The 22752-nt window shown below is 40.2% G+C and overlaps 1 protein-coding gene and 1 long non-coding RNA gene across 2 annotated transcripts; one reads left to right on the plus strand and one right to left on the minus strand.

Annotated features, from left to right (window-relative positions):
* Positions 1 to 2379: 2379 nt before the first annotated feature.
* LOC113978920 (embryonic protein UVS.2-like) lies at positions 2380 to 17096 on the plus strand. Its single transcript, XM_027706256.1, has 11 exons — positions 2380 to 2535; positions 2692 to 2716; positions 3602 to 3739; positions 5065 to 5182; positions 5579 to 5757; positions 10189 to 10270; positions 11183 to 11310; positions 13033 to 13148; positions 13585 to 13810; positions 14910 to 15028; positions 15601 to 17096. The coding sequence occupies exons 1-11, from the start codon at positions 2467 to 2469 to the stop codon at positions 15829 to 15831; spliced, it is 1431 nt and encodes a 476-aa protein (XP_027562057.1). The 5' UTR covers positions 2380 to 2466; the 3' UTR covers positions 15832 to 17096.
* LOC113978942 lies at positions 10878 to 22685 on the minus strand. The gene is made up of 3 exons (XR_003537686.1): positions 22358 to 22685; positions 18545 to 18614; positions 10878 to 11089 (listed from the first exon to the last, which is right to left on the minus strand). It is a non-coding gene; the product is annotated as an uncharacterized LOC113978942 (long non-coding RNA).
* Positions 22686 to 22752: the final 67 nt, after the last annotated feature.

Genomic DNA, 22752 nt, shown 5'->3' on the forward strand with positions numbered 1-22752 from the left:
TACTTTAAAAATTAGGATTTTTTATGTAGTAAGAACAATTGGCCTCTTTAGGCATGTAGAGATAACTGTGAATCCTCCTGAAAAGTAATAAGCTTCCTAAAGTGAACACAGTAGAGTTATGCCAACTGTTTGTTCACTAGAAATTGCCTGCATGACCTTTATGCGAGTAGCTGAGGAACTGAGTTTTAGAGTGATATTCCACTGGATACTTACACAGTCACATAGCCATTCACTCTCCTGAAATTTGTGTCCCTTGAGGTTCATTTGCTCTAATGCTTTAGCCAGGGAAAGTGCCTCTGTACTTTCTCGTTATGGAAAAGTCATGGGACATACCATTCCTATAATTTCTGATGATACCTATTACTGATACAGGGCTAGAGAAAAACCCTATATTTAAACACTTACAGATGTTTGTTTTTTCTAACTTTATCATTAAACATTTTGCCAGAGGTACTTGGATTACATGGTGAAAGAAGTGCCCATTCTATGCCGTGAAATGAAGTTGAAACTAAGCAAGCATCACTAAGAATATGATAAACATATTAAAATTTCTAACCAATGGGAGTGATAAAATATCTGGCAGATCAAGGACAGTGTGGCTAACAATGAGAAATGCCAAAAGACAGTGTAAGAAAAGGCATATGGGAGAAGGAATGCAAGTTACAGCTGTGTAATCAAATTATTTGGATAGATAATGAGAACAAGACCTGAACATTATTCTGCTAAAATATTGAAGCAGGCAACTGTAGACAAGCAGCATCAAAAAGGAAATTTGCATCTACGAGACAACTTCTGATAATGTGCTATCAGGTGATATGAGACTTTGGTCTATTAATTAGCCTTGAAAAATACCCAGTTGTTCCTGGCAGTCAGGAAAATTAATTAAACCATGGGATAAATCTCTTGGTTCAAGGTTTTTTTTCCCCCATGAAATGGATATGCAAAACTGGCAGAACTTCAAAGGGCTCTCCCATCCCTCCTTGCTGCACACCTGGAGTGACCCAGCTGGAACAGGTTGTCTTCTCTTGCTTCTACTGCCTAATAACTTCTGCTCTTTCCTCTGTCGTTTTGTGATGTATAGCATCAGGAATATGCTCCTGTGACTCCTTCTGTCTCTCTTTTGAACCTGATCTTGAATAGACACAGAGGTTGCTTGGAACTGTACAGGAAAAGCTCTGGTTAACAATATAACAAACATGAGGACTTCTGAACTTCATCCTCTTATCAGCCAAAGAAAAATGGGCCTTTTATGTTGCACTTCATTTTGCCGTATAATCCACATGGAAATTATAACTGTAGATGAATTGTGGAAGTCACGGAAATGTGGAATATTTTAGAAATTTTATGAGCAAACTATTAATAGGGTAAAATGAAAATATTAGTAGCAAAGTTTTACATAATATCAGCTAAAATTTTCCTAGCAAAGTACTCCCTAAAAACAAAGGACCAGCCCATACATCTCTCTGAAAAGGCACCCTCTGCCATCTCAATTTGCGGTGAACCACATAGGTTCCTCAAAAATTTGTCTCTGCAGGCAATTCCAAAGGTTTTCTTGCTTATTTCTTAAAGATCTGATACAGCAAATCCTTAGGATTTTCTATAGCACCTCAGTATTTCTGCAGGGGCTGAAGCTGGAAGGAGAATGCAAGATATGCCTGCCTATGGTGGTGTTCATGTGTCTGCAAGATGAATATTCCCATTCTGTGGCTTACTCTTACAGTGTAGGATTTTCTAGGATTCAGCCTGTCTTTCTAGTCTTGTTTCTATTCATGGACATCAAAGGAAGGAGGGCTTCCCAGAAGGTGGGAAGCCAAAACTCTGTGAGCTGGTGTTTTTATTTATTTATAGATTCCAGAAAGACATACAATTGCTGTCAGTGGTGATTATATTGCAAGATACCGTATTGGAAAAACAATTTCAATCAACAATTAGATTCATCTCTGACTCCAACAGATTTCTAGTGCTCCTGGCTAGCAATGCCTGGCTGAGAGCTGTGCACAGAGGGGACAAGCTTATAGATGGGCTCTGCAGAGCAGAGTGGCTCCTGGCAGCAAGCTAGGGAATTACTAGAACAGGTAGTGTGGATGGATCAAAGAGTTGTTTGAAATTGAGTTTTGCTGCAAACAGACTGCTACCAGATATCCTTGCCTTGGTCAGCAGAGGGGACCTACAGCAGCTCATGGGTTCTTCTTAGAATTAAAGATGAGTCACTTTAAGGTTATGGAATTTTCTTTCCTATTGCTCCACTTCCTCTGTTTTCTAAAGATAAATAAGAAATGAGAGCCTGGAAATTCTCTTGAGAGGTCCTGCAGCTTGTTTGTTTTGTAAAAATACTTCTTGTTATCTAATTTTGTTACACTTGTTAACAACAGCAGCAGCTTTCCCATAAAACTTGCCCCAAGTAAACTAACCACAACTTTGACAACTGAGCTGCAGAGCAGAGAAGATCATCTTGGAAACTTGAAAATGAAATACTTTCTTCTGCCAACTCATTTAGCATTTCTCTATAGCTTTGCACTAAGTAAACCTGTCCAGGTGTGTTGCTGCTCTGAGATGTTGAGAATTTACATTGCTGCTGCTGAGTTGCTCTATCTTAAAATTAGTTACAAACTTCTACTGCTGTGATTCTACACGACAGAAGTCTTCTACTATGGAGATGAATATGTATTAAAATATATGCTTTTTTTTCAGATAGCTACAAGAAACAATGACTTAGGTGAGTTTGATTGTAATTATTATATAAATAACTGCAGGTTTTGGTGGGGCTGGATCTATATACCTGAGCATCATTATCTGGTACTTTTTTCTCTTTGAAAATGTTTTTCAGCATCAGTGGAAGGCAATTCACAGAATTCAAGTGTGTTTTAAAGTCATATTCAGTATGATTATTTATGCTGTTTGGATAAAGAAATTAAGAAGACTTATAGAGCAATCGCTATATGAAATGTTCTTTTCTATATGTAGTTTCAGCAAATCAGAATATTCTTCACTTTATTTTCTTTTCTATGTGATATATAGCAGTTCCCTGTCTGCTATGCCCAAGACTGCTGTACTTTTTTTTGGCCTAATAACTGATAGCTCTTGTCTGTGAGAAATGTATTCCAAGTATTTTGGAGTCAGAACTGAGGTGGATGTCACAATGTCTTATGTCAAATTAACAGTTAACCTGGAAATTAATAGCTTTCATGCATTCAATATGCATCATAAAAATAGTAATTTCTTTTGTATGATTCATCTCATTTTTACAGAGGTCACTTATGATTTTTCTTTAATTCCACAATCTCTAATGAAGAGAACAATGACTTATAATACTTAGCAGTCCCCTCTGAAAGCTCCCAAAGCTTTTTAAGCTAAAATATATTTAGTCAGGACTGATTAAAGTTGCACTATGACATCTATATTAATATTAAACTTTTCTACCCAGGAAGCAAGGCAAACCTAACCAGTCTTGACATACTAATCCTTTCTCACATTATTAGGAGATGAACTTCAGTGAAAGAAATTTCCAAAAGCTTATTTAGTGTGTACTTCTTGTCTCCCTTTTTTACGTGTATTTGCCTTCTCAGTGCCTTCTATGTTCTTTATCTTCTTCATCTGCCAGGTAGTGAAATAGCTGTGTATGAAGGAGACATCCTCTTGAGAAGAGGACGACGCAGTGCAATTAACTGTGAGAGTTGTTTATGGCCTAAGTCACAAGATGGACTAGTCAAGGTTCCAGTTAACATCTCTGCTGATTTCTGTGAGTGTATGCAAATGAATGCTGTAAAGTTACCATTGATCGTCCAGTCCCTATACTCCCTGTTATTTTATTTTTCTGTGGCACGCACCAAAAGCAATCTCTGCACAAGTGAGAGTTTATTGACACATTTCTTTTGCTGTCCTGTTAGCCCTGTGGTAGTTTGGCTAAGACTCCAAACATTTCAGTTACAGACACTAAAATATGTGGTTAGTTGGGCTGTAGTCAGCTAATTAATTGTAATTTCAAATATTAGCCCATTCCTGCTAGCTACAATGCACTTTGATATTTAGCAAGTAGAGAAGAAAAAGCATAATTTATTCACATTATGAATGTATTTTTGTCAAAATTACCACTAGGAGCACTTTTTTGAACTCTATAATTTTCTTTCAGATTTCTCATGGAAATATTCCCATGCTAGAAACCCTGTAGAGGCAAAAATGGAGGAAAAATCTTTGAAGATATTTTTTCCTTTGTTAATTCCCTCTAGTCAGTCAATAGCTCTGTCCTGTGCAAAAGGCTGCAGGAGTGATGCCTTAATCTGGACTGGGGCTTCCATACAGACCCTTCTTAAAAGATCTTACCTGGAGAGAAAATGTCATGGAAGTGAAATACGGCCTGTGCCTGATTCCCATTCCTCAGGGAAAGAAACTGAGGAAAGCCCAGTCTCTGCGTTATCTAGTCTGCTTCTCTGCCTATGTGCTTCCAGAACTGTGGCATATACTCTTGTGGTTAGGTGAGGGTTATTTCCTTCTCTCCAAACTTTAAATATTAGGAAATTGAGATACAAATCAGTCATAGATGATTCATAACTAAGGAAGCCAAATTAGGCCAAAATGTTCCAAAGTAGATAAACACTCTGATCTTTATTTGGTAGCTGAATAGAAACACCACATGTGATCTTCAGAGCCTTGGCTGTCTCAAGTGATTCCACAGGGGCTGTGGCAGGCATTTTTTTTTCTGATAAACAAAATAAGGTTTTGGTGCCTAGCTACAGTCAACTGGCTCATTTGGGATATTTTAATCTAATTACTTATATCTGAAACTGTCTCATTTCTTCTGTCCTGTCTAATGGAAGAAACAATGTAAATCTTTTGCTTTCCATCAGGGGTTTCCTATAGAATATGCATATTGATAGCTGTAATTCTTATACCTCCCCTTAAAAGTCCAATCAACTTGAAGATCTCTGAAGGCTTTGTGCCCTTTTTTTACTATACTTGTAAGATAAAAAGCTAAAAAACGTGAAGTTTTAAAGGAATGCATCCCATCAATGCACCTTGGTTTTTATGAACCAAGAAAGATTTCTCCTGGCCCCATTCTCTTTCTAGCCCTAACAGAGAGGTCTTGGATTGCTGATGCTCTGCAAGAGATCTCCACACTGACCTGTGTGCAGTTTGTAAATCGCACTACAGAAACAGACTACGTGTATGTCGAACACGGGCAGAGGTAAGCTCCCTGTCTCCTGAGAGTGGAAGCACTCAAAAGGTCTTTCAGATTTCTTTTCTGTTTTGTTCTGGACTTAAGGAATTGCCTTTTTTTTTTATCCTGGGAGTAAAGATTCAGAGAGCAGGTGCAATTATTCATTTTTCTTAAGATATACTAGTAGTTAAATCAGTTAATAGGCTGCAGGAATAAATGTGTGTGTGGACTTAAAAGTAACAGGGTGTAATTAAAAAATGAGACATTTTCTTTAATTGTAAAAATTTTATCTCATGGCAGTGACTATTTGAATGTCCTCTTCTGTGGCTGCATATCTAAAGGACCTTGGTAACATAAACAGTACATCTGTATATTTGTATTGGCTGAATATAATCATTTTGGTTATTGATTGCCTATTCTTAGTTGCTGGTCTTACTTTGGAAAAATTGGAGGACGTCAAGCAGTAGGCCTGGTGAAAAATGGTTGCATGGATAAAGGAGCAATTCAGCATGAAATGAACCACGCGCTGGGTTTCATCCACGAACAGGCACGGAGCGATCGGGACAGATTTGTCAAGATTATGTGGGAACACATAGTGGCAGGTATGTCCACTAAATCTTAAAAGAAAATATATACTTTCAGATAAAGGAGAATGTTTGTACTAGGGAAATTCCTGTGGCTACATCTATGGTAGTGTGGAAGATACAGCCTAAAAGTAGCTCTACATTCTTATTTTGATTGCCATCTTGAGCCCAGACTTCAAAATACCAAGATCATCAGGAATGCAAAATGTTATAGATAAGACTTGGCCATGAAGTGAGACTATAGGACTCCTAACTGGGTGAAACATGACATTCGAGGTCATGGTGGGGAATCACGCAGCAACTCTATCCTGAGGAAAACCATGGAAATAGGAGAAGGCAGCAAGTAGACGTCTTGGCACTGGCAGTGAGTGAAATGCACATATCCTAAAATGTATACAAACGAGAGACTCAATACTGAGACAATGGAAGCACATGCAACCACTAGCATGTGCAAAATTCTAGGACCTGGAGTGATGTGAGAAGAAAGACTGCAATTATTTCCTCCTTGTGGACAATACGCTCCCATGAAAAGAAGGAGCCATGGGGAGCAATCAGGATAGGTAAATCTATAGAGGAAAAACAAGTGGATGTTATTTAGGGAAAGGAATGAAGGATGAATAGTTTGGGTATGTGCCCATGATCTGTGTGCTGAAAACGTGGGCTCATATACACACCTCCAGGGTCTGGGGAATAAAGGGTAGAGAGAACAGCAGGAGATCAAAGGGAAAGTGGGAAAGTGGTACACAGAAGAAAAATATCAGAAGAAAGTATGGAGGAAATCACTTATCTGACAGCTGTGAGAGAGCTGGACAACCCAAAACAATTGTAAAAATAAAATAGTGTATTTAGTTCATTATAGAAAATAATAGTAAATGAGGCTGGACAATCGGATATCAAATTCTCATACGCCTCTTCAACAAATGAGATATTCAGCTCTTCAATGTCAGGCACAGCTGAAAATATATCTATCTTTTTCTCCAGATGGAACGTGATTGTTTTTATTGAAAATTCCTAACACACTGTTCTCCAAACTTTTTTCAGCTATTCCCATGATGTCCTAAGTAAATTCCATTTGTGCTGTTCTTTATTGAGGTTTCAGCTCTAGTGTTAAGGTATAATTTTGCTGTGAGTTGTTTGCCATTGTACAAGGGTGTGCCATGTTTGAAATGCCAGCAAAGGATATACTAGAAAAGAGGAATTGAAAACATTAAGTTATATATATTAGACACACAGACACTAGTTTTGCAGAGGGAAGTCCACAGGTACAGATGTCATAATTTCTGAAGGATAGAGAATCACAGACTATGCTGAGTTGGAAGGGACCCACAAGGATCATCAAGCCTTGCACAGGACCATCCCCAAAAGTCACACCATGTACTTGAGAGTATCATCCAAATCCTTCTTAAACTCTGTCAGACTTGGTGCTGTGACCATTTCCCTGGGGAGCCTATTCCAGTGCCCAACCACCTTCTGGGTGAAGACCCTTTTTCTAATACCCAGCCTAAACCTCCCCTGACACAACTTCAGGCCATTCCCTTGGGTTCTGTCACTGGTGTCCTCCAGGCTGAACAGACCAAGTGACCTCAGCTGCTCTTCATACGGCTTCCTCTCAAGGCCCTTCACCATCTTCATTGCCCTCCCTTGAACACTCTCTAATGGCTTAATGTCTTTCCTATATTATGGTGCCCAAAACTGGACACAATATTCAAGATGAGGCTGCACCAGTGCAGAGCAGAGCAGGACAATCCCCTCCCTCGACCACCTGCTGATGCTTTGCCTGATGCCCCCCAGGTTGGCCCTCCTGGCTGCCAGGGCACTGCTGACTCATATTCAACTTGCCTATGACCAGGACCCTAGGTCCCTTTCTGTGATATTGCTTTCCAGCATCTCATTCCTCAGTCTGTATAAACATCCAGGGTTGCCCCATTCTGGGTGCAGAATCCGGCATTTCCCCTTGTTGAACTTCATATGGTTGGTGATTGCCCAGTCCTCTAATTTGTCGAGGTCTCTCTGCAAGGCCTCCCTGCCTTCGAGGAACTCAACAGCTCCTCCCAGTTTTGGTTGTCTGCAAACTTGCTTAGTATCCCTTCCAGTCCTGTGTCCAAGTCATTTATAAAGATGTTGAAGAGCACAGGGCCTAAAATGGAGCCCTGTGGAACCCCACTAGTGACAGGTCACCAGTCTGATGTTACCCCGTTCACTATTACCCTCTGTGCTCAACCCCTGCGCCAGATGTAACCAAGCTCTGATTCAGGCACAGTATCATGAAAGGATAAATGAGGGGAAAGAGGTAAAGAAGACAAGACTATGCAAAAGGAGATGGGCTATATCTTCAGTGTTTTAACAGTGTTCACCATGGGTGGAGAATGAGATGATTTGTGTGACAAGGGAGTTAGAATGCAGAGTGTATGCAGCTCAAGCACTGTAGGGAAAAAATGCAAAGATATAAAGGGAAAAGGAAATAAAGAAACACAGTTATGTTCATGAGGACTGTTAGTGTACATCTCCTCTAAAAACATGCTGCTGTGCTCATAGCAGAGCTCCTCCTGACCTTGGTGGTGCAGAACTAGACTTCAAGACCTTTTGCAGCTTCCCAGCTCTCTCACACAAGCTGTTCTCTTGCCAGGACTTCCGTACTGTGGATGTTTTCTGCATTTTGTTTTTATCCAGTAATTTACCTTGGAAGCCATCCTACTTCTTTGTTTTGACAAAATGCAGCCCGATTGGTTGCTGTCCACTTAGCTACTTGAAACTCAGCTTGTTTTTCCCAAACTTTTGGGGAAAAAAATATTCAGAAGAGTCATTACACTTAGATTCTGGCAGAGGTAGATTTTATTTTATTTTTTTAGAGTGGAAAAGATAGAGTAAGTCCCCACACATGTGCAGGTCTAGACAGCCAGATCTCTCTGGCATGTGATGAGGGAGATAGTTGTTTGCTGGCAGCACCTCAGTCCAGCCAGGATGCCATTACTTTTTCTTTATTTAGCAAACAAATTCAGCAAAGCACTTCTGTGCCAACCAGTAGCCACATGCTCAGATGTTTCACTGCATTTGAACTGTGTTCTCTGTTCATCACCTCAAAAGAAGCTGTGCACTTGCTGATAATTCTTTCTGAAGTCAGTACAGCAGATAAGAGGAACTGAGATTAAAACACAGTCAGGAGGGCCAATGCTCTTGAGAAACAGTTTAAGCCTTAATGAGGCTTTGATCTACGAAAAGCTCCAAAGTTGTGTTTATCCCCAAATTTTATATTACTCAGGATTTTGAATCTTCTTTTTGCATGTCTTAGCCCTCAGCCCAGGACCAGCGCTGAAGGGCATTACTGGCTGAGATTTCCTCTCGTTGCAAGCCTGCTGAGTTGTGTAGGCTGCAAAGATATCCAATTCTGAACTCTTGTCCAGATGGTCTGTGGTTTACAAACCACATTTACAGTTACAATAACGGAACAGAACTAGAAAGGAGTGCCCAGTGGTTAGGGCTTTAGCTTCAGTGCCAGACTGACTTCATTCAGCTCCCTGCTCTGACAGTGCTTGCTTGCCTGTCTTACCATGGCCAAGAGACCCAGAATGCAATTCATATTCATGCTCTGCAGTCTATGGAGAGAACGAGGTGTCTTCTTCAGATAAAACTCCCTCCAACTGTGTCTCTCTTTTTTCCCTCTCCTCTGACTAACCTGGAAGCCTTGAGGAATAGCTTCAGTGCCTAACTTAGAGAAATAAAGCTAGGTGACATGAATTCCCATCTCTGTCCCTGGTCCCCAGTCCTGTATCAGTGTAACACTTTTTTATCTCATATTGACTTTTTAAGGTTAAATAGATGAAAAGCAGCTATATTCAGACAGAATTTGTTTAGCTGAGTTTCTCTGCTTCATGTGAATCACATCTCTTCACTGTAGTCATTGCTGATGGGTTTGATAAGAGACAAGGCCAGAACATGGCTGATAAACATGGCCTCTGGGGCAAGGAAAAGGTAAACTGTATCCCTTTCTTTTGTGGTCTTATAACCCTGTGGTGGAAGGACTCAGCAAGACCCATGCACAGCTCTGAATTTTTTACCTACGTGGGTAGCCAGATTTCCCTCTAAATGTATGGATGCAGCTTTGGAGACATAGGTTGGATGTTTATAATACTCAAGATAATGCACCGAAATGTATTTGGAGACATCCTAAAGAAGATGGACAGATGAATACTTTTGCTTGAAGAGTGTAATGGATTCATTGATTATATCAAAACTTTGACTTACTTGATTCACTTTATATTCTGAAACCTACTAGATTGTAAAAATGGATTCCCATTGGCTTCAAAAATCTCAGGTGGTTTTGCTAGATCCGAGATCTCATGAGAACAAGTATTAGTATCCAAAGTTGCTCTTAGGATTATGACAGCAGTCAGTGTACTATTAGAGCAGCAATAATTGTTCTGACTGAAATGTTGCTTTCCTACCTTACAGGGGAACAAGGGAACTTTGGAAAAATGAATTCCAGAAACCTGGGTCTTCCCTACGACTACTCTTCAGTGATGCACTATGGCGCGTAAGTTGTTTTCTGGAATGTCTTTTCAAAGGAGCAAACAGCTTTCAGATCTAGGAAGAAGCAGTTGCTCTGTGCAGGGAATTAATTTGCTGTTCATTTAAAATTGAGTGAATGGATATAATTAAGAGCGAGCATACTTCCTTTGTCCGCAGGAGTCCTGGAAAACAAGAATTGATATGGATAGAAGAAAAACATAGGACACCATTTTCTTTCACTGTACTCCTGCCTCTTGCTAGCAGAGGCCTTTGACATGGCTGTGGTCCGAAGTCTAACTGTTTTGAGTCACTGATCTAAACTAGTTCTGAAGTCTAAATTATTTCATTAATATAGTAACAGCTGATCATAGACAACAACATTTAAGTATAGAGGCAAGAAAGATGGATTTATTTTTTTATATCATTAAGATGTTGTATGCTGCCTTATACTCATCTGGGAGCACTGTCTAAAGGCTACATTTTAGTTCGTAATGTACAAGCTTATATCATGTACCTTCTCCTTTATTTCCATGAGCAAGTAACAACTTCTGAACAAAACTGTGAAATAAAACTTGCCTAGCCGAAAGCAGGAAATTGCAAATAGCAAATAGGCAATTAGTAATGGAGACAGAAATACTTCTGCTCCTCTGCCTCAGGAACCAAGAATGTGGGATTCAGTTCATTTTGCCAGGACACTGGTGAACTCTCTTGACTCAGGACAGTGCAGCTTTTTCTGCTTCCTTGCCTTCAGCTGCTGCACACCAAATGGCTGCCACGCTGATCCTCTTCAGGGAAGACTAGCTGGTCTCTGAGAAGCTTCTTGTCCTTTTCCATTCTGTTCATTCTGTTCATGTGGTACATGAATATGATTAGGCAGTTAGAGAACTTCACTGTCTATGAGAAGTAATCTAGAAATGTGATTTCTTTATTCCTATAGGTACGATTTCTCCAGCACTCCAGGGAAACCAACTATTGTACCAGTTCCTGACCCCTCTATACCCATTGGGCAGAGAGAAGGGCTGAGTAACTTGGATGTAGCCAAAATCAACAAGCTCTACAAGTGCAGTAAGTGCTGTAGATAGAAGGCATATGAATCCTTATACAGCTGATGTCTGTAGGCACTGACAGACATCCCCCAAAGGAACTCAGCCATCAGTCCCTTCAATACATCTCTCCCTCACTCTACAAGAGGAAACAACTATCCCTGTGCCAAACCCCTGCCTTCTTGGAAAGGATAATTTACTTTCAATAATTCACTGTCATTCTGAGGTATCCTCACCTAATCCCTGCTCTTTGACATAAGCAAAATCTATTAGAGAAATCACGGGTGCTACTTCTGTCACATTCTAATTTCAGGAGAGCTTGGAAGGTTGTAAAGCATGTAACCTCTCCTCAGCCATGATTATGGCTTAGGGTCATGTGCCTCAGTAGTCCCAGCAGGTTTGTGATTTCTCTCTACTAGAAAATGACTGAAGGGCTGTAAGTATGGGTGCCATTCAGCATGATCAGAAACCTCTTTGAGGAGAAAACCACAGGCTTTTTGTATAGCTATCTAATTCCTTGCTCCATCCATTTCTTAACTCATCCCTGTGGTATCTTAAGGTCTAGAAATACCTAGCATTCCTCTGTAAGCAGGAACTCATCAGCTGAGATGCACAAAACAGGTATAACATCATGCTCCTGCAATGCATGGGTTTTGCCTGAACTCCCAGTACATAGGCTAATTGATTTATATGGTATTTGACTTTTATGGCAGTTATTCAATTAGTTTTCAACAAAACAGGAAGAAACATTAACAAGGCCTAAATATTAGTGTACTAAATTCTGCTCTGAATTGTGTTAGAACTTAGTTAAATAATTAGAAATTATAAGGAAACAGCATTCCTTCATTTGGATAGTTAGGTACAGAAATCATTGCGGAGAGTGATTTCTCCAAATCCTTAACTTCAGATAAGACAACTTTACAATGGCTGTCATGGTCTCAAAGATAGTGATAACAAATATTTAATGATATTTATTCTTGACAGTGGGACTGGGAATGAATCACACTTCAATACCATTATTATGTAATTTCATAATTAGATCTGTATGTTTGGAAGAATTAAATTAAAATTTTAAAAAAAGAGAGAGAAAAACTCAGGTGCAAAGCAAAAACCAAACATGAAAAAGTCTAGTTGTCTCAGAAAAAGCAGGGAGCAAGAGAAATATGTCATAAATTCATATGATCAGATGTCATATATTCGTGTTTTGTAATTGAGGGAGTTACACATAGTGCAAAAAATGAAGACGTGGAAAGATGAAAGACAGATGAGATCAGACTTTGTATATCAGTCACTAGGTCTGTAGCTAGACTTCAGTGCTGTTACTATTTTCCCCCAGTGACAGTGTCTAGTTTTCAAGCTTGATTTTTGCATACACTTATAAATACACACATTTGCTGATGGGAACTGATATACTGATTTCATTGAAACTAGTTCCGTCATTGAGGTTAAGGAAGTTCACAGCTGATCCAGGCCTTTTTCAGTAAACTAAAATGTGAAAAGAATGAAGCCCTGCTATCTTTAAAAAAACATTAGTAGCTGAATCAGATAAGTACTTTAACTACCTTTATTTCACTTGCAGTTTTTCAATAACTTTTACACTAGGAACATCAACACAATTGTAAGCATTATAATTAATTTCTCTTTTGCAAGCTTTTGCAAATGGTTGGAGAGACTTGTCAGGCATTCCAGGAAGATTTTTGTGCAGTTTTCATTCTCTTCAACACTGTTTGGTTCTTCCCTTCAGATTGCTGTAGCTCTGTGTTGCCTAAATCCAAAGGCTCATTCTCCTCTGTCAATTACCCATCTCCGTATCCGAACAACAGCAACTGTCTGTGGTTGATCCGCATCCGTCGAAGTAAGGTAACTTTTATTAGGAGAAAAGAGGTTTGAACCTCAGTGTGTGGGCTATGCAGAATTATTTCATTATCGTGAGTACCCCTTGGGAGTCAATTTCATGGATCAAGACATTTATTTTGTTATGCAGTGAATGAAAGACAGTCTCAACAATTTTCATAAGACTTAAGACTATGAGATGCCTTATTTAACTTGATTTTTATCCAGTTCAGATTGGATGGCTTTTGAAAGACAAGCAACAGTGAAACATCAATCTCCGGGGGCTCAGTAATAGGATAGCTAGGTGAAATTCTATGCTCTTTTAATAAAGAAAGTAAAGTTTCAATGATACATAGATAGTAAAATAAATATGAAGTTCTGGTTCACTTGATAACCATTAGATGGTTTGAGGCTTTCCCTGTGGATAGCATTAAACCCCACATCTGCTTTCTTGTTCCTCAAGGTTTTCCTGCAGTTTGAGGCTTTTGATCTTCAACCCTCCCCAGACTGTTCTTCTGACTATATAAAAATTTACAATGGAAACAGCAGGAATTCCCCTGTCTTGCTGGACAAGTACTGTGGGAAGGGTCCATTGCCCTCCTTAGTGGCATCTGGATCAACAATGCTGGTAGAGTTTGCAAGTGATGAGAGCATTACAGCCACAGGATTCAGAGCCTCCTACAACAGGGGTATGAACACTCCTTTACAAAGTTTACAGAACAGCATTAATAGTATTTGTATGTAAGAATTTAAAATTTTTACTATATACTCCAGAGTAGGTCTCTGTCATCCTTTAGACTTTCTCAGCAATTGCTAATGCAGGAGGCCAGGCAATGATGGGTCTGAAGGCTTACAGGAAACACAAAATGGGATGTTGCATGGATCTCACGTTAGTAATCCTGAGATCCCACTCACATTCTTCTGAGAGCCTCTGTTAGGCTTCTTCATATCTCCAGAACAATTTCTTTAAATAAAAACAGTGCAATGACTTTAATTAATAGGAGTGGTGCAGCCAAAGAGCACAAAGACTGCAGAACTCAACAAGAGATCTCAACCAATGAGACGTAAAGCCAGTAACCAGGCAAGATGTTATGCAAGGTTTTGTAGGATTTTATGCAATGGGAGAGGTACTGATCTTGGGTAACTTACACTTTCTGAATCAAAAGCTTTTGTTATGTCCATGAAACACAGTGCTTACTGTAGTCACTTGAGGGGTGTCTGTTTTGCAAACGCACAAATGCATTATGGACTGCCAGACAAAATTCTGTTGTGCTGCAGCATGCTTTCAGTTAGGTAGTAGCCCAAATAACTTGCTGTTGCTTTATTTCAACTGAAAATCCAAACCTTTTTACAGCATAAATTGAAGAAGTCTTAGAAATGTGTCATTTTTACTCTTTTTGCATTATTTGATGGAGTCATTTTTAGAAAGCACTAGATCTAGCTTGATAATGCAATCTTGAATACTTGAGCTAATTCTTTTCTGAAGTGCAGGTACTGCCATTAGAATGCTATGCTAATATGGTAACACTCAATTTTAAAGACTGATACAGCTTTAGATGCAGCTGTTCCCTGTTCTCCAAAGGTTATTTTTCAGATGTTTCTAAGTTCCTTCAGTACAGCTGCTGATACAAATATTAAGCGAAGAAATAAAATATTTCAACAGTTGATTTTCATGGTAGTACATTTTTTTCTTGGCTTGAAGAAATAATACAATTGAGTATATGCAAGCTCATTTCTACTGACAAAATGCTCTTGTTAATATGTCTTTCTCTGTTTTTCACTCTTCAGTGAATTGTGGAGCCACTTTCAGAGATTCAAATGGAGTCATCACTTCTCCAAACTACCCTAATAAATACCCCAAAAACAGAGCATGCTTCTGGATCATCAGTTCTCCAGTAGGATACAAGGTAAGACACAGATGAATTCAGTTGTGGGTTTCATCACTGTTCTCTGATGAAATGTGTTTCCCTTGGAGAATAAGAGCTGTAATGTCATTTTTTCAGCAGGCATTCTCAGAGTAAAAATCTGAAAGCAAAAATTCATTTTAAGAACTTATGTTGTATCTTGGAATCTGAAGTGTTCAGCAAGGGAAAACCTTTACACGTGCGTGTGAACTCATGAATTTAGCTTGTACCAGTAGGTACAAGCTTTGTTCAAAATAATCCCTAAGTAAGAGTTCCCACTAGAAAACTCAAACATTGCACAGGTGTTGTTTTTATATTTCTCTAGAGAAAAGAACATAAAGCGTAGAAGATCAATCTTGTCCCTTGCTTCTTCTTCCAATCCAAATACTGATGAACTAAGCAAATAATTTGATACTTATTTGCATTGCCATATGGGATCAGGATGTGGTGCAACCACAGAATAAAAAACAGTGCCTGCATGCAAGGATTTTAGATTATTTGTCCTTGTTACATACAAAGGGTAAGAGAAAAGGCTGTAACCTGGAAGCAAAGTGCTTTCTTTGTATTTTCTCCAGATATCTCTCAAAATGTTATCCTTTGAGCTGGAATATAGTGACAGATGCACCTACGACTACTTGCTCATACATGATGGAAGCCAACCTACATCACCTGCAGTTGGCCCTTACTGTGGGACAGAGAAGGTTGCAGACTTTACTTCCACTGGGAACTTTGTGCTGGTTGAATTTCACAGTGATATAGTTTGGGAGTTGCCCGGATTTGTGATGAGTTATACATTTGGTAGGTAAGTCCTATACAGATGGGGGTTGAAAAACACAGAATGAAAATAAGAGTCCAGCTAGCCAAAGGTAAAAGTCAAAATGCCACCAATTTCAGAAAAAAAATATAGCTCCCTGATACCTTTCACAAGCTTGAAGCTTGATCTCTTAGTCTTACGTCTGCAGTGGTGTAATTTGCATGGTGAATCATGGACAGAAATGTTCCTGCCCATGGGATGCTTCTGTCTAGATTGTAGGCTTTTTGTTTTACTAATTCCATTGCTGGTGTTGCATGGCCAAATACAATAGCAGAGCTGAAACTATGTAAACAGATTTTCAACAACTTCTAGTGGTAGAAACTCTGCCCATAAAAAAAATCCAGAATATGGCTACGTAGCAACTTTAGCCTGTATTCTGGTAAATGTTATTACCCAACCCTAATGTGCATTCCAGCATACATACAGAAAAACCTTCAGACACATACTTATTTATGCTTTGAAGCCAAGATCACTTACACAGTTCCTATAAGCACCTGAGCTTAGCCTGGAAATCACCATTTTACAGTGAAGGTGCAAACTAGGATGATTGTACAGCATCTCAACTTGAAGAATTGCACTACCCTCTGTGAGATGAATGAGGTCAGGGAACAAATTTAATTTAAGAAACAGTTAAGAGTGGCAGGAACAAGCAGTGAGGGAGAGGAAATGGAGTGAAGCACCTATTGTTGCCACTTTGCTGTGGCCTGAGTCAGGTATTGAAATTGTCCATGGGGTATTACCAAAATACTTTTTAAAAATGAGGCCTGAAAACTTAATGCAAAGTGCATTTATTGAATGTTCTCTTTGGAGAACATTTTAGGTGTGAAGTACCTTGTCTGTAGAGAGAAATCTTCCTCCTCTGAGAAGACAGCTGAAGAGGAGAAAGAAATCACCACCATAAACAGCTAGCACTTTGCCTTGATTTGATGTATTCAGAATTGAATGCTAATGCCAAACTGAGATATACGAAAATGTAATAAATAATAAAAGTTTTTGCTGAAATTATGCTTTTGTGAAGAAGAGCATGTGGAAAATGCCAATTTGCTTTCCTGGTGCTAGGAAGGCAGCCAAGAAAATTTTGAATTATGATGACTTTTTTGTGTGTGTGTGGTTTTGTTTTTTTTTTTTTAAGATACTGTAATGTCTTGCTTTTTAAGCACCAGCTAATTTTCACCCACAGAAGACTGATAAATTATGGACATCAGGGTCTAGAGCTCGCATCATGGTAGGAAAGTGCATGCATAGCAGGCAACAAATATTTGTAGTTCTTACAAGTTCCTGTCTTCTGGTATTCCTTCAATTATTTTGGCTCACTATTTAGATTGGCACCTTTTTGGAGAATGTAATAATTTCAGCAGCATGACAGAAAATTAAAGTCTACTTCTATTTTTAACTTCAACTTCAGACTGTAAAAATGTTAATTCTTCTCCCTGAGTCTGAGGACTTTCATGGAGGTGCAAAAGTAATAACCCCGTGACAAGTCTCCTTGTATAACAACGTTGAATGGATCCCTATTTTAAATAGATAGTGCTGAACAGCTTTGTAACTTGAATATTACTTTAGATTCCCTTCCCATGGCCTGATCTGGGGCCCTACATAGGTCCAATGTTTTAGGTGTTCACCCATATTTAGTAAAAGAGCATGAACAACACGCCCAAACAGCAATATACAACATATAGGAATATTGGTCTTGCAATTTGTTCCTAGAAATATGGTTTTAAGTAAATATGGCAATGTGACGATCAGGGTGCTTTATTTGTAAGCAAGCTCTTCAACAGTAACAATGTAGAAACGCATTCCTGAATGTGCAGACAGCCTGAAATATAACATGATGAATAAGTTCTCTCTTTCACAGAAAAGACTTTTCAGCATGAGATCTAAGGTTCTTCTTTTAATGATTTCTGTTAGGGGTCCTTGCTAACTGCTTTCCTTAAGGGATATGCACATTAGCTGGAGCTTCCACACACGCTCCAAACCACCTCCTGACCCTCTGCAGATATCAAAACCTCTCATTATTTCTAAAATCTCTGGTTTCCTGACAGTAGTCTCTACTTTAGTTTTCTATTACTCATCTATAAATCTGTGGCCCACCAAACAGGAAAATGCAAGATAGAAAACATCCTCATGAATGGCATCCTTCCTTCTTAAAATGATGGCCACTCACCTTGATCCACAGTTAGTTGTGAATCAAAAATGGAGAAGCTGTAGGATTCACAAACCCTCCTAAGAGCTTAAGTGTAACCCAAATGCACAATATAAGGGGACTTCCATCTAACAGACAATGATCCTTCCACAACAGGCATTGCCTATATATATAAATATTATATATAAGGTTGCTCTTAAGGTTTATAGTCTGAGATGTATGAATTAAGAGTAACTAGCCAGTAGAAACAATGGACAGTATAGCCAAAAGTTGAGGATTCAAATACCACCATAAGAGGATTTTCAGAGGTTCTAATGAAAGTTCAGCACTCACTTAACACACTTTTGAAATCCAACATGTAAGAATTTAACCTTAAAAACCAGAAGTATCTAGCAGTGAGGAATTTATATATGTATTCCCATAGAGGTACATAACTCATGGCACAAACTGGTATTACCTTAATTGCTTACAAACCCAGACCTATTTAAAGAGAGACACGCTTCTAGAAGCCTGTGTGTGTGGAAGAAACAAGAGCATTTGTGTCCATATGTTCCGCTCTTACCAGCTTTGAGACTCTCCTGGTTCCTATCCGGGAGGCAAATCAGAGCCTTCAAGTGTTATGCTTTTGTAGTCTGTAAGAACCAGAGCAGTGATCTGTCAATTACTGCTGTAGGAGAAAAACAGCCTGGAATAAAGCACTACAGAAACATGCAAAAATGCACTACTCATAGGCCTTTTTTTGTGTTTAATTTAAAACACATTTGCCTTACATAAGTAAGTAACTGTGGTTGAGATGACACTTGCATGACTACAACCCTAGTCATTGAATCATAGAATCATAGAATAGTTTGTGTTGGAAGGGACATTTAAAGGTCATCTAGCCCAAAACTCTCCAATGAGCAGTCATCTTCAACTAGACCAAGTTGCTCAGAGCCTTATCCAGCCTGACGTTGAATGCTTCCAGGGACTGGGCATCCACTGTGCAACCTGTTACAGTGTCTCACCACCCTCACTGTAAAAAAATTATTTCTTATCTGTAGTCTAAATCTACCCTCTTTTAGTTTAAAACCATTGCCCTTTGTGCTATCACAACATGCCCTGCTAAAATGCTTGTTCCCATCTCTCTTACAAGCCCCCTTTAAGTACTGAAAGGCTACAAGAAAGTCTCCCCAGAGCCTTCTTGTCTCCGTTGAACAACCCCAACTCTCTGAGATTGCTCTCATAGGACAGATGCTTCAGCTCCGCAATCATCTTTGTGTCCTTCCTCTAGACCTTCCCCACCAGGTCCATGTCTTTTCTGTGCTGAGGACTCCAGGCCTGGGCATAGTACTCCAGGCAGGGTCTCACCAGACAGAGCAGAGAGTCAGAATCACCTCCCTCGGCCTGCTGGCCACACTGCATTTGATGATGCCCAGGATACAATTGGCTTTCTGGGCTGTGAGTGCACATTGCTGGCTCCAGCTTTTCAACCAGTAAATACCTCAAGTCATCAGCAGGGCTGCTCTCCTGTTCATCACTCAGCCTGGACTGATACCTGGGGTTGCCCCAACCCAGGTGCAGGACCTTGCATTTGGTCTTTTGGAACCTCATGAGATTCACAAGGGCCTACTTCTTGAGCTTGTCCAGGTCCCTCTGAATGGCATTTCTTCCCTCAGGCATGTCAACTGCACCACTCAGCCCGGTGTCATCGGCAAGCTTGCTGAGGGTGCACTTGATCCCACTGTCTATTGCATTGATGAAGATATTAAACAGTATCAAACCAATATGGACCCCTGAGGGACACCAGTTGTCACGCATCTCCATCTGGACATTGAGCCATTGACCACTACCCTCTGGATATGACCATGCAACCAATTCCTCATCCACCAAACAGTCCACCAATCAAATCTATCTCTCTCCATTTTAGAGAGAAAGATGTTGTAGGGGACCATGACAAAGACCTTACAGAAGTCCAAACAGACAACACCTGTAGCTCTTCCCTTGTCCACTGATGTAATTGCTCCATGATGGAAGGCCACTAGGTTGCTCAGGCAGGACTTGCCCTTGGTGAAGCTGTCCTGGCTGTCTTAATCACCTCCCTGTCCATCTTAATCACCTCCCTGTCCCCATATGCCTTAGCACAGCTTCTAGGAGGACCTGTTCCATGATCTTCCCAGGCCCAGAGGTGAGGCTGACAGATCAGTAATTCCCAGAGTCCTCCTTTTTACCCTTTTTTAAAAGGTGCAGTGTTTCCCTTCCAGCCACCTGGGACTTCCCCTGACTCTCATGACTTTTCAGATATCATGGAGAGAGGCTTGGCAACTACATCTGCCAATTCTCTCATGTCTCTAGGATGCATCTTCTCAGTTCTCATAGACAGGTATGTTCAGGTTCCTCAGGTGATCACACAAACCTGGTTTTCTCTTCTGGACTTGGCTCCCCCAGTCCATGTCTTGCAGTCCCTCCACTCAAGAAGTGCAGGAAGAGAGGTTGACAGTGAAAACTGAGGCAAGAAAAATTTTGTTGTGTATCTCAGCCTTCTCCTTATCCATTGTTGCATTCATTAGAGTCATGTTCATTGGGGGCAATGCTTTCTTTGACCTTCCTTTTCTGGCTGACATACCTGTAGAAGACCTTGTTACTATTCTTTGCATCCCTTGCCAGGTTGAGCCCCATCGCACCTTAGCCTTCCTGACCCCATTCCTATACAACCAGGCAGCATCCCTATGCTCTTCCCAGGATACCCTTTCCTGCTTCCACTACCTGTGCATTTCCTTTTTGCCCTTTAGTCTTGCCATGCCAGTCTCTTGCCTTCTTTTTCTGATTTCTTACACCTGGGGATCAAGAGCTCTTGCACTTTATGATCTACCAGATCTTAAAGATTTACCAGCTTGGTTCTGGTCCCTTGTCCCAGAGGGCAGTTTCCCAAAGGGTCCTATTAACTAATTCCTTTAAGAGCTGGAAGTTTGTTTTCCTGAAATTCAGGGTCCTGACTTTACTCTGCCTGATCCATATTGCTCAGGACTGCAAACAATGTCTAACAGAAAATAAGGGCAGCTTTTGATGGGCTGTAATACAGTTCATTCCTCATCTAATAGAAGAAAATGAGCCTATTGCAACAGCAAGAGAGTACTGAAACTCAGTTTTCAATTTCACTGTGGTGATGATCTGCCCTATTTCCCAGACTGAACTGCAAGGAAAAACATTACAGCCTGGGAGACTTAGTAGGCAAATGGTCACATTTTTACTTAATTTAAAATTTTTCAGATCCAAAGCTTTATTTCTAGACATGTTCCATTATAGTAATCAAGCCCCAAGATTATCAAGGCCAAGTCTAATACACTGGGGCACAGTTTCACAGCGAGTTAGAGAAGAACACAGCTTTTGCAGCTATAACTACGTAGGACAGAGAATGCAACAACTGAGTTTGGCAAGGAGAAGATACATGAACCAAAGACGATTTAATCTCTCCTGGACTTCAAACAGAAATTGAAAACCTTACAGGCTAAGTTGTCACATAGGATTTTATAATCGAGTCTGCATTATCATGGGAAACATCACCGGGTAAGAGAAGAAATAAAGGAAAGCTCCAGCTGTTCTGTTCCCAAATGGCTTTTGGTGTAGGAGCTGGAGAACTGCGGGGGCCGGGCCCCCTCTGGCGGACACCTGCAAGAGAAAGGGAATGGGAATGGGAACGCGTCGTACCTCTTCTCCAGACACGGGACAGTGAGCTTTTCTCCTGCCCTGGTCACGGCGCTCAGTTCCATCCGGCGAATTCAGCCGAGGCGTTTCTCAACAAGGATGTTCAGTTTCTCTAAGTTGCTCCTTCCCGTGCCTCTCTGTTGGTGGTGGATAGGAAAGTTCTTTCGTTCACTGTATTTTTGTCTTAAAGAGCGGCACTCCAAATTCCACCTGTCAATCGGTAGATTGCACTATAACATTAAGATTCAAACTTCCTCTTCCTCTTTTCCTATTGATCAGCTCAATAGCAAAGACAATGAAGTCTTTTGTTTGAGTTTATATTTGCCTCGATTCCCTGCTTTATGCCTACGATACGTGGAATTTCCGGGTGGTCTCTAGCATAATTGCTGAACAGGTGCGAAGTTTAGCTTCCAAGTTTGATACAGTTGTCTTTCCAATGTTTTTTAAAAACAAGAAACCAACCAAAACCAAACAAAAAAACCACCCAGCCAACCAAAACAAAAATACAAACAAAAATAAAACAAATCAAAAATAAAAAATTGAGAGGGGAAACCTCCATTGTTTTTTTAAATTTAGCTTTGTTCAGGTATTAATGAGTCTTACTTCCTTGAATACATCATTCAGTTTCCTAATGTAATTTTGTAGGTTTTTACAGTGTGGACTTATATTAAACTGAAAAGAATGCAAAATCTACCTGCAAACCCACGCGGTTAGCAGGATGACTCATGGTACACTCAGTAACTCTTTCTGGAAACACTGCAGGACATTCCCTTCTGAGGGCACACTGGCAAGGATGGGCTGGAGATAACCGGAATTTTGCAATTCAGTCGATTCTTGCTGTTCTGAACCAGGATCTCACCACAGGTTTAAGACAAAAAAGACCCCAAAACCAGAGTAACTCGGGGGCAACCGTGTCAGCATTAGAGAAGACACTTTTTGGTCTAATTAACACCCACGGCTAATGTCCGCCGGGACATGGCGCTGCCGGCGGCACCAGACTATAGGTACCACAATGCATCGTGCGGCGATGGTGCCCTGGGTAGTGGCCTGGGCGGCCCGGCATGGGACCGTGCGGAGCCTTGGGCAGTG

The sequence above is a fragment of the Neopelma chrysocephalum genome, unplaced genomic scaffold (genome assembly GCF_003984885.1).
Source record: "Neopelma chrysocephalum unplaced genomic scaffold, ASM398488v2 Primary Assembly neopelma1_24, whole genome shotgun sequence".
NCBI lineage: Eukaryota > Metazoa > Chordata > Aves > Passeriformes > Pipridae > Neopelma > Neopelma chrysocephalum.

Bases quoted from the DNA above. Each gene is read 5' to 3' on its own strand.
- LOC113978920 (XM_027706256.1), top strand. From the start codon at position 2,467: ATGAAATACTTTCTTCTGCCAACTCATTTAGCATTTCTCTATAGCTTT. The intron at 11,311-13,032 runs GTAAGTGCTGTA...TCTTCCCTTCAG, and splicing joins CAACAAGCTCTACAAGTGCA to ATTGCTGTAGCTCTGTGTTG. The intron at 15,029-15,600 runs GTAAGACACAGA...TATTTTCTCCAG, and splicing joins GTTCTCCAGTAGGATACAAG to ATATCTCTCAAAATGTTATC.